The 12,470-nt window shown below is 45.6% G+C and overlaps 1 protein-coding gene across 2 annotated transcripts in view; it reads left to right on the forward strand.

The window, feature by feature from the left end:
• Positions 1 to 12,470, forward strand: part of LOC132208377 (pregnancy zone protein-like) — an 86,831-nt gene that overhangs the window by 20,983 nt on the left and 53,378 nt on the right. The window contains exons 4-5 of one of the 2 annotated variants that reach the window (XM_059643982.1): positions 9,420 to 9,490; positions 9,604 to 9,813. The exons of the other annotated variant lie outside the window; for it this stretch is intronic. Coding sequence (XP_059499965.1) covers positions 9,473 to 9,490; positions 9,604 to 9,813 — 228 coding nt within the window. The 5' untranslated portion in view covers positions 9,420 to 9,472. The remainder of the gene's footprint in view (positions 1 to 9,419; positions 9,491 to 9,603; positions 9,814 to 12,470) is intronic. 2 annotated transcript variants of the gene reach the window in all.

Raw genomic sequence — 12,470 nt, forward strand, 5'->3', positions numbered from 1 at the left:
CAGTGACTGTGTCAAATGGGATGCAGTGACTGTGTCAAATGGGATGCAGTGTCTGAGTGAAATGGGATGCAGTGTCTGAGTGAAATGGGATGCAGTGTCTGAGTGAAATGGGATGCAGTGTCTGAGTGAAATGGGATGCAGTGTCTGAGTGAAATGGGATGCAGTGTCTGAGTGAAATGGGATGTAGTGACTAATGGAATTGGAATGCAGTGACCACATCAGATTTGGTACTGGCCATGAGCCTGGCCAGGTGTTAGATTTGGAAGTAGGTGATCACCTTGTTGATAGCGATCACAATTCTGTTATGTTTACTTTAGTGCTGGAAAGGTATAGGTGTATACCACTGGGCAAGAGTTATATCTTGGGGAAAGGCAATTGTGATGACATTAGGATGGGGAAGGAAACTGCAGGGGATGGGCACAATAGAAATGTGGAGCTTATTCAAGGAAAAGCTCCTGTGTGTCCTAGATATGTATGTACCTGGCAGACAGGGAGGAAGCTGTAGAGCGCGGGAGCCGTGGTTTGCGAAGGAGTTGGAATCTCTGGTCAAGAGGAAGCAGAAGGCTTCTGTTACTATAAGATGTGAATGCTCAGTTAGGGTGCTTGAGGGTTACAAGGTAGCCAGGAAAGACTGAAGGAGAGAGCTCAGAAGAGCCAGGAGGAGACATGAGAAGTTGTTGGCGGATAGGATCAGGGTAAACCGTAAGGTTTTCTGTCAGTATTTAAGGAATACAAGAATGACAAAAGTAAGATTAGGCCCAATCAAGGATAGTAGTGGGAAGTTGTGTGTGGAGTCAGATGAGATAGGGGAAGCGCTAAATGAATATTTTTCAACAGTATTCACTCTAGAAAATGACAATGTTGTCGAGGAGAATACAGAGATACAGGCTACTGGACGAGGTGGGATTGAGGTTCACAAGGAAGAGGTATTTGAAATCCTACAGAGGGTGAAGATAGCTATGACCCCTGGGCCGGATGGGATTTATCCTCGGATCCTCTGGGAATCCAGGGAGGAGATTGCCGAGCCTTTGGCATTGATCTTTAACTCGTCATTGTCTGCAGGAATAGTGCCAGATGACTGGAGGAAAGCAAATGTGGTTCCCCTGTTCAAGAAGGGGAGTAGAGACAACCCTGGTAATTATCGGCCAGTGAGCCTTACCTCAGTTGTTGGTAAAGTGTTGGAAAAGGTTCTAAGGGACAGGATTTACAATCATCCAGAAAAGAATAAATTGATTCGGGATAGTCAGCACGGTTTTGTGAAGGGTAGGTCGTGCCTCACAAACCTTATTGAGTTCTTTGAGAAGGTGACCAAACAGAATAATGAGAGTAAACCGGTTGATGTGGAGTATATGGATTTCAGCAAGGCGTTCGATAAGGTTCCCCATAACAGACTATTGTACAAAATGCAGAGGAATGGAATTGTGGGAGATACAGCAGTTTGGATCGGAAATTGGCCTGCTGAAAGAAGACAGAGGGTGGTAGTTGATGGGAAACATTCATCCTGGAGACCGGTTACTGGTGGTGTACCGCAAGGGTGGGTGTTGGGTCCACTGCTGTTTGTCATTTTTATAAATGACCTGGATGAGGGCGTAGAAGGATGGATTAGTAAATTTGCAGACGACACTAAGATAGGTGGAGTTGTGGATAGTGACAAAGGATTGGTTGCAGAGAGACATAGATAAGCTGCAGAGCTGGGCTGAGAGGTGGCAAATGGAGTTTAATGCAGACAAGTGTGAGGTGATGCACTTCAGCAGGAGTAACCAGAAGGCAAAGTACAGGGCTAATTTTAAATTTCTTAGTAGTATAGATGAGCGGAGAGATCTCGGTGTCCATGAACACAGATCCTTGAAAGTTGCCACCCAGGTTGACAGGGGTGTTGAGGTGGCACACAGTGTTTTAGCTTTGATTAATAGAGGGATCGAGTTCCGGAACCAAGAGGTTATGGTGAAGCTGTACAAAACTCTGGTGCGGCCGCACTTGGAGTATTGTATACAGTTCTGGTCACCGCATTATAAGAAGGATGTGGAAGCTTTGGAAAGGGTGCAGAGGAGATTTACTAGGATGCGGCCTGGTATGGAGGGAAGGTCTTACGAGGAATGGCTGAGGGACTTGAGGCTGTTTTCATTAGAGAGAAGAAGGTTGAGGGGTGACTTAATTGAAACATATAAAATAATCAGAGGGTGAGATAGGGTGGATAGGGAGAGCCTTTTTCCGAGGATGGTGACGGCGAGCTCGAGGGGGCAGAGCTTTAAATTGAGGGGTGAAAGATACAGGACAGATGTCAGAGGTAGTTTCTTTACTCAGAGAGTAGTAAGGGAATGGAACGCTTTGCCTGCAACGGGAGGAGATTCGCCAACTTCAGGTACATTTAAGTGGTCATTGGACAAACATGTGGACGTACATGGAATAGTGCAGGTTAGATGGGCTTGAGATCAGCATGACAGGTCAGCACAAGATCGAGGGCCGAAGGGCCTGTATTGTGCTGTAATGTTCTATGTTCGATGGCTAACTCTCCCTGTGCTCCGTGTGATTTAACTTCCCGACTGGACTACTGTGAGGAACCTTCTTGAATGCCTTACTGAAACCCATATATGTCCATGTTTCTGCCTTAATCAATGCTCTTCATTACTACTTTAAAAAACTCATTCAAATTACGAGTTATGATTTCCTGTGCACATGTGTTCTCGGATCCCATGGACTGTTTCCTGTTCTAACAGTCTTCAAATGGGGAATCTTGTCAAAAGCTTTGCTGAAGCCCAAGGAGACGGTATCAAATGCATTGCCCTCATCCACACACCTAGTTAGCTCTTCAGTCATAGATTCATAGAGTCATACAGCACAGAATCAGGACCCTCACTCCTAATCATCTGTACTGATCAGGTGTCCCAAACTTAACCGGTCCCATTTGCCTGTGTTTGGTATCTGTCTAAACCTTTCCTAATTGTGTACCTGTCCAAATGTCTTTTAAATACAGAAATTTTATCTGCCTCTACCACGTCTGTCGGCAGCTCATTGCATTCACGCAGCACCCTCTGAGTGGGAAAAGTTGCCTGTCGGGTCACTTTTAAATCTTTCCCCTTTCACATTTGAACCTACTCCCTTCTAGCTTTGGACTCCCCTACCTTGGTTATTCCCCTTATCAATGCCCATCATGATTTTTTACACCTCTGGAAGTCACCCCTTCGTCTCCGATACTCCAGGGAAAAAGTCCGAGCCTATCCACCATTCCTCATAAACCCTCCAGTCCCGGCAATGACCTTTTGTAATTATTTTTGCACTCTGTATAGTTTAACAGCATTCTTCCTACGGCAGGGTAACCAGAATTCACTGAAGTATTGTGACATAGAACATAGAACATTACAGCGCAGTACAGGCCCTTCGGTCCTCGATGTTGCGCCGACCTGTGAATCCAACCTGAAGCCCATCTAACCGACACTATTCCATTACCATCCATATATTTAGCAATGTTCATTTAAATGCCCTTAAACTTGGCAACCTACTCCTGTTGCAGGCAGGGCATTCCGCACCCATACTACTCTCTGAATAAAGAACCTCCCTCTGACTCCTGTCCCATATCTATCTCCCCTCAATTTAAACCTATCTCCACTCGTGCTCGCCATCACCATCGAGGAAAAAGACTATCGCTGTCCACCCTATCTAATCCTCTGATTATCTTGTATGTCTCTATTAAGTTGCCTCTTCACCTTCTTCTGACAAAAACAGCCTCAAGTCCCGAAGCTTTTCCTCATAAGACCTTCCTTCCACACCAGACAAGATCCTAATAAACCCCCTCCAAATCCTTCCGATAATGTGGCGATCAGAACTGTACGCAATAGTCCAAGCGCGGCCGCACCAGTGTTTTGTACAGCTGCAACATGACCTCGTGGCTCCGAAACTCAATCTCTGTACCAATAAAACCTAACACGCCGTACGCCTTCTGAACAAGCCTATCAATCTGCGTGGCAACTTTCAGGGATCTACGCACATGGACACCGAGATCTCTCTGCTCATCCACACCACCAAGATTCTGGGCAGCACGGTGGCTCAGTGGTTCGCACTGCAGCCTCGGGCAATTGTCTGTGCGAAGTTTGCACGTTCTCCCCGTGTCTGCTTGCATTTCCTCCTGGTGATCCGGTTAAGGCGGATAAGGGAGTGGAGGGGAATATGTGTCTGGTGGCGGCATCCTGCTGGTGGTGGTGGAAATGGTGCCTGAGGTTGGTATGGATGTGGGCATGTGGGTTGATAGGTAAGGTCAAGTGGAACCTTATTGCTATCTTGGGAGGGAAGAGAAAAGGTGAGGGCAGAAGTGCTGGGTTGGACACAGTTGAGGACCCTGTTGACCACGGAGCCGGAGAATCCACAGTTGAGGAAGAAGGTGGACATTTTGGAGGCTCCCTTGTGATGTTGGCCTCATGAGAATATGTTCGATGGAGATGGAGGAAGTGAGAGAAGAGGTTGGAGTCTTTACAGAAAGTGGGGTGTGAGGATATATAGACCAGGTAGCTGTGAGAGTCAGAGAGTTTGTAATGGATATTAGTGCGAAGCCTACCCCCAGGAATGGAAGCAGAAATGTTGAGGAAGGGAAGGGATAGAGCAGGTGAAAGTGAGGGCAGGACGGAAATTGGAGGCTAAGTTGATGAAGTTGATGAAGTTTTCCAATTTCAGACAAGAGAGAGAAGCAGCTGGATGATATCATTGATGTATCGGAGAAAGTGTTGTGTGTGGCAATGTTCCACGTACCCCGTGAAGAGACAGGTATAACTCGGGCCCACGCAGGTGCCCGGAGCTGCTCCTCTTACCCAAAGGAAATGAGAGGAGTTAAAAAACAAGTTGTTGAGGGTGAGGATGAGGTCGACCAAGTGGAGGAGGGTGGTGGTGGGAGGGGAATGTTCAGGTCTTTGCTCCAGGATGAAGAGGACAGCCCTAGGAACCTCCCAGTGGGGAATGGATGTGTAAAGGAATTACACGTTCATGGTAAAGAGGACGCAGCTGGAACCGGCAAACTGTTGTTTCTAAACCTGCGTAAAATGTCAGAGTATTTCTGGATGTACGTGGGCAGGGCTTGGACCAGGGGACAGAAGATTGAGTCAAGGTCGGAAGAGATGAGTTCTGTGGGGCAGGAACAGGCTGAAACAATGGGTCTGCCAGGACAGTCTCATTTGTGGATTTTTAGGGGGACGTAGGAGCAACCTGTGGGGAGCTGTGGCCTTTCAGCTTGGAAACAGAGGGGGAAGATCACCGGATAGACCAAGATCAGTTACAGTAGTAGATACAATGGCCCGGTGCGGTCGTGGTCCAGGAGAAGTCAGAGGAGGTATCTGAGAGCTGGCGCTCAGCCTCTGCAAGGTAGACTTCAGCTCACCAGACCACAACAGCACCACCTTATCGGCAGGCTTAATAACAAAGTCAGGGTGAGATATGAGTGCGTGGAGGGCAGTCAGTTGGGCAGGACGTAGGTTGGGTTTGGTGCGGGGAACAGAGAAATTGAGGTGATATCACGTCGACAGTTCTCAATGAACAGATTGAGTGCACCTGCATCCCCACCTTAACAATTCTGCACTGAGGGGTGCCATGAACTGTATGTTTTTCCGTAATAGTTGATTTCCCAAAGTGGAGCATCTCACATTTAATGGATTAAAATCCACTTGCCGTTTCTGCAACTGATCTGTATCCTTTTATGACGTCTACACTCATCACGATTCTCCCAATCATTCTATTGTCTGCAAACTTGCTAACCCATCCATCTGTATTTTCACCTCAGTCATTTTGTATAGACCACAAACAGCAGAGGTCCCAGCACAGATCTCTGCGGAACACCAATTGTCCTGGATCTGCAGCCTGAAAAGCACCATTCCACCTCTTGCCTCAGTCTTCTCTGGGCAAGCCAGTTGTGAATCCAAGCATCCAAGCCACCATGGACTCGGTGCATCTTAATTTTCTGGATGATCCTACCATGAGGCACCTTGTTGAAAGTATTGCTAAAATCCATGAAAACAATATCCACTACTCTACCTTCATTGATCACATTCGTCACCTCCTCAAAAAATTCAGTCAAGTTAGTCAGACATGACCTGCCCTGCACAAAGCCATGCTGACTGTCCCTAATTAGGCCTTGCTGTTCCAAATACAGATAAACACAATCCCTAAGAATTCTCTCCAATAGCTTCCAATGAACGATGAGAAACTCGCTAGTCTATAGTTTCCTGGATTGACCCTATTTCCCTTCTTGAACAGAAGAAGAACATTTAGCAACTTGCTAATCCACCAGTCCCCCTCCAGTGGTTACCAAGGATACAAAGATATTGCTGAATGCCCCGACAATCTCCTCTCTCACCTCGCTCAAAAAACTTGAGTAGATACCTTTGGGTCCTGAGGACTTATCCACCTTAATGCTCTTTCTTGATTTCAAAATGCTGTTATCACATGAGCATGCTCCACACAAATCCCACTATCCTCCACACCCTTCACCTGAGTGAATAGTGATGCACGGTACTCATTTCGGATCTTGCCCACATCCTCTGATTCCAAACACAAGTTCCCTCCTTTATCCTGAATGGTTGTACCTTCTTGCTATTTATCCCCTTGTTTTAGATGTATGCACAGAATGCCTTGGGATTTCCTTCAACCCTCCTTGCCAAGGTCATTTCATGGCCTTTCTTTTTCTGCTTTCTTTATGTCGGCCCTGTTCGATTTTAGCTTCCGAAACCTGACATATTTTTGTTTTTCCCTTTTGACTAACTTCACAACATCCCCAATTATCCAAGGGTCTTTACCTTGCCATCCTTGTCCTTCCTCCTTCCTGATCCTAAACTCATAAGCAGGCCTGTAAACAATTCCCATATGGCAAATGTGACAGCTCCTCCCAATTAACACTCCCCAGCTCCTACCTAAAATTGATATAATTTACTCTCCGCCAAGGTCCTTACTTATACTTCTTCATAGCAATCTTAAAATCTAAGGAGTTGTGATCACTATTTCCAAAATGCTTTCCCACCCTTCTCACCAGTTACCTGACCAGGACAAAGTCCAGTATGGCCTATCTTCTATCCACATACTGTGTCAAGAAACTCTCTTGGATAGACTGAACAAATTCAGCCTCATTTAAACTCTTGTTGTAAGGGAGTCCCAGTCAATACCGGGGAGGTTAAATTCACTGACTGTGACAACTCTGACTTATTGCATCGTTTCAAAAGCCGCCTACATATTTGTTCCCCAGTGTGTCAGTGGCAACAGGGGAGCAGGCTATTAGTTTAATCTGATCAGAGTGATTGTGTCTATCTTATTTTTGAACGCTACCTCTATTGCCTCAGTGGGCAAGCCCTCCAGAATGCCCTTTCTGGGTGCAGATATAACATTTCCCACAGGTTGGGAGTGCACCTCCTTCTTTTATCTTCCCCTCTATCCTGTCTCAAGCAATGAAACCCTGGAACATTGAGCACCCAGTCCTGTCTCTGTCTCAACCAAGCTTCTGTAATGGCCTCAACATCAGAGTCCCATGTACGGATCCAGGCTCTAAGCTCATCTGCCTTACCTGTAATACTCCTTGCAGTGAAATAAACATATTTCAGCTTGTTCGTGCCATCATGTTCATGTACCTGTCTCTGACTGCCATTCTTTTCTGATTTATTGGTCCTCGCATGTACCTGCCATCAATTCATCTGCTTGCTGACCTGCTGCTCTGGTTCCCAGCTGCCTGCCAGTCTTTAAATCCTCCCAAGTAGCACTAGCAAACCTCCCTGTGAGGGTATTTGTTCCCGTTCAGTTTAGGTGCAACCCATCCCTCTTACACAGGTCACCCCTTGCCCAAGAAGCGGTCACAATTATCCATGAACCTGAAAGCCTGCCCCCAGTACCAGCTCCTTAACCAATGCATTCATCTCACCTATCATTCTCTGACTTAACTCAATAACATGTGGCACTCGTGGCAACCCATAAATTATTACCCTCTAGGTCCTGCCTTTCAGCCTCTTTGCTAACTCCTTGTACACAGTCCGGAGGATCTCATCCCTCTTTCTACCTACGTCATTGGTACCAATGTGCACAATGGCCTCTGGCTGCTCACCCTCCCCCTTAAGAATTTGTTGCAACCACTCAAAGATGTCCTTGACCTTGGTACCAGGGAAGCAACACACAGCCCTGGTATCTCAAATGTGGCTACAGAAACTATGCCCCCAACGAATGAGTCTCCAACCACGATCACTCACTTGGATTTGCCTGACCCTGTCCCACAGCAGGGCGGGTTGTACCACGGACCTGGCTGCTGCTGATTATATAACCGTTCCAGTTTAGTTTTAGATCAGTGTAAACCTTGATTAAGTGGATAGCCAAGCACCTCAGTGGTCTACAATACAGGAGAAATAAATTCTTAAGCTCACTGATTCTGTGAGAGTCAGAGACAAGCACTGAATTGTTCTTACCTCATTTCCAACACCTGGCCCATTGCCCTGCATGGCTTGGATAACACTTGCACGTTTAAAAAAAATGTAAGGATGATGTGAGGGTAAGGACATGGAATTTTTTGATATGGTCATATTTGCTCTTGTTGGAGCTGATTGCTGCTTAGCTCTTGTATGGTGCAAATGTTACTTATCCTTTATCAGGCCAAGCCTGATCGTTGTCCAAGTCTCACTGTATTTTCTCATCGTTGACTTCACTGTTGGAAAAGTCATGAATTCTGCTAGACACCTGGACAATATTCAATGAACATTCATGTCTCCACTTTGGTTCAAATGAAGACATGACTTCAACCAGTGCAGGTATCCAGTGAATGCCACTGACTCAATTTTCCATTCCTCTGCTTCACACCACATTCAATCAGAAGTTGCCTTGGTGGAAATGACAGTTTGCACTTTCCTTCCTTTTCAAGCTGAGGATCTCTGATCATATTTGTGGTAAATCCTGAACGAGGTTACGAGAAGTGTGGCATGACGAAAAGTAAACTGAACCTTAGTGTGCAGCTGTTTGACAGCACTGTCATCCAGATGTTGCATTACTTTGCTGATGATTGAGAATACATTGAGGTCATAATTGGTCAGGACAATTTGTCTGCCGATTGCGTGATAGGTCATCTTTCTCTGAAATGTGAGTGTCACAAGTGTTTAAAAATGTACTGGAAAACATTTACTGTTGGTGTGGTTACCTTGGGGCATATTGTTCCAATACAGTTTGTGGGATGCTGCCAGGTGCCATGGCATTTGCAGTATCCGGAACATTCAGTCATGTCATTGCATGAAATAATTTGAATTGCGTGTAAGTTAAGATCTGTGATGCCTCCTCAGGATGAGGGCAAGAAGATCATCCAGACTGATGCTATGAATGGTTTCATCTGCTCCTACACCTTTTGTTCATAACATCTTGTAATAACTGCCATGTAGCCTGAAGAGAAACTAAAGCTCATCTTGATTCATTTGCATTTGAAGGTGCCTATTTTTCCCAAACAAAAGGACCCATCACTGAGCGGGAAGTATGGAGAATGTTACAGACATCAGTGGTGAGATAATGCTGGATCTTGACCAGCAAAACCATTGTTGTGTTGGTGAAATGCAAACAAAAATCTATATGATGTAAACTTTATTCTCAGCTAATCCCTTTCTCAAATGACAGATTGTGATGTTGGTTCCTGGAAAGCCTCCATTGTTGGAGGACGAGAAGCCGTATCCAATTGAAGCAGCACAGGCTTCTGCGATGACTGTGGAAACCACTGCTTATGCCTTGCTTCAAGCATTGTCAAGGAATGATATTGACTATGCAACACCGATTGCGAGGTGGCCACCGATGCAACAGAACTATGGTGGTGGATTTCACTCGACGCAGGTAAATGCTTGAGATCACAACAACAGGCATTCAGATATTTCCATTGATCATGTTACTAACTGGTGGTTGTTGCAGTTTGCAATCAAACTGGGCACTGCATTTTCATCTGCACGTTTGGTGCATTGGCACAAATTCCAGTTCTTCAATGGTGTTAATCCTTGGTTAAATTCTTACATGCACTTTGCCTGTGCATCACTTTTCCTCTTGGCATTGTCCTTAAACTATCTGTTTCTGTAAACCTTCACTTACTTGTCATAGGATCATTGAGGGACAGCACAATAGAGTGCTATGGCAATGGAACAGACCCTTCAGCAAATTGTATGTGCCCTCACAAGATGCAAGTCCCAAACTATTCTCATCACATTTCCCAGCACTCGACCCAGAGCCTTGTATGCCTTGGCATCGCAAATGCCCAATCAAAGACTTGTTAAATGTTATCACGGTTTCTGCCTCTACCACCCACACAGTCAGTGCGTTCCACATTCTCACCACAGTTTGGGTGCAAAAACAAGTAAGTTTCCTCAAGAGATCGTAGGAACTTGCCAATGCTGGAGAATCTGAGAGAACAAGGTGTAGAACTGGATGAACACAGCGGGCCGAGCAGCATCAGAGAAGCAAGAAAGCTGACGTTTCGGGTCGAGACCCTTCTTCAAAAATGGGGGAGGAGAAGGGGATTCTGAAAAAAATAGGGAGAAGTGGGGAGGCAGATAGAAGATTGGTAAAGGAGAAATTAGGTGAACTGTCCTGTGCTGTCCACTCACTGTCCCCTGCTTCAGAATCATAGAATAAGAGAATTCTCCAGAATTAGACCATAAGGCCATGAGACATAGGAGTGGAGGTAAGGCCATTCGGCCCATCAAGTCCACTCCACCATTTAAATAATTGCTGATGGGCATTTCAACACCACTTCGCTGCACTCTGCGCGTAGCCCTTGATTCCTTTTGAGATCAAGAATTTGTCGATCTCTGCCTTGAAGGCATCCAACATCCCGGCCTGCACTGCACTCTGCGGCAATGAATTCCACAAGCCCACCACTTTCTGCCTGAAGAAATATCGTCTGATTTCAGTTTTAAATTGACCCTCTCGAATTTTAAGGCTGTGCCCACGGGTTCTCGTCTCCCCTGCTAACGGAAACAACCTCCTAGCGTCCACCTCTTCTAAACCATACATTATCTTGTAAGTTTTTATTAGTTCTCCCCTCCACCTTCTCAACTGTAGTGAGTACAATCCCAGGATCCTTAGCCATTCATCATAGGTTAAGCCTACCATTCCAGGGATCATCCGTGTGAATTGAACAAGCACTTGATTCCATTGTGTCTGTAACCACTGAAGCCACACTAAGTTCACATTCGGCTCATGTTTTAGCAACAGGCCCGTTGCCTTGAAGGTTATTTCATTTTAAGTGCTGTACCAACCCTTTTTCTTTAATGTGAAAAGATTATCCACCACCTCAACTAAAGTCCCAGACAATGAATTCCAAACACCCAGCACCTTCTGGGTGTCTTTTCTTTCCTGAAATTCCTTCTGAGCCTTTTAGCTTAAATGTATGTATCTCTTCCCCCCCCCGCCCCCCCGACCTCCCACCCCATGAATGGTCGTTCTGCTTCCCTCGCCTATTCCATGTACGTCCATGTGCTTTTCCAATGACGACTTAAATGTACCGAAAGTTGGCGAATCTACTACCGTTGCAAGCAAAGCGTTCCATTCCCTGACTACTCTCTGAGTAAAGAAACCGCAATGTCCAGTTTAGAATAACAAGCTCACAAGAGAGATGACCTGGTTTTAGATATCATTCGGGACCACAGACTCAGAGACAAAGCAAGACGACTCTGCGATTTGATGTAGAAACTGCTGACACTCCGAAGCCTGCAGCCCTCCTCCAATTCTCAAGTCAGAAGTGTGTCAATGACGGTGCAGATCCAACAACACTGAAAACAATCTTGAGTCGAGGCCAAAGCAGCCCCTTGATTGGCACCGTATCCATTCTCTCTACAGCCAACTCCAAGAGACAATAATGTGTCCCTGCACAAGATGCACTGCCACATTTTTTACCCACTATTCTGACACACACCTTTCCAGACTAAGAAAACTCATCTTCAAGGGCAAGGACATCAGACATGGTAGCACTAACCCCAGTAAAAATCACCTCCAAGCTACTCACAAACTTATTTGGAAATGAATGGTAGTTACTGAGTCAATCTTCGTAATCTCTTTTGGAACAGCATTGTGGGTCTCTGTACAGCAACATGAAGCTGTTCAAGAAGTCAGTTCATGCTGGACAATCAGCAACAGCTATGTCTCATTAAAGAATAAATAAATCGGAAAGAAATCCATCTGAGAGTCACAGGCAAATGCATACTTTCTTTGTTCACTCAGCAGATTGTGGGCTATTACCAATTTTGAAAATGACAAATGAAGCTTTTGTTTGGGTGGGTATTGACAGCAGCTGCCCCCAAAATAAAAAAAAATGGGAACTGCAGATACTGGAGAATCCAAGATAACAAAGTGTGGAGCTGGATGAACACAGCAGGCCAAGCAGCATCTCAGGAACACAAAAGCTGACATTTCGGGCCGAGACCCTTCATCAGAAAAGACGGAGGAGGAGACGGTTCTGAAATAAACAGGGAGAGGGGGAAGGCAGATTGAAGATGGACAGA

This window comes from Stegostoma tigrinum, unplaced genomic scaffold (genome assembly GCF_030684315.1).
Source record: "Stegostoma tigrinum isolate sSteTig4 unplaced genomic scaffold, sSteTig4.hap1 scaffold_371, whole genome shotgun sequence".
Lineage (NCBI taxonomy): Eukaryota > Metazoa > Chordata > Chondrichthyes > Orectolobiformes > Stegostomatidae > Stegostoma > Stegostoma tigrinum.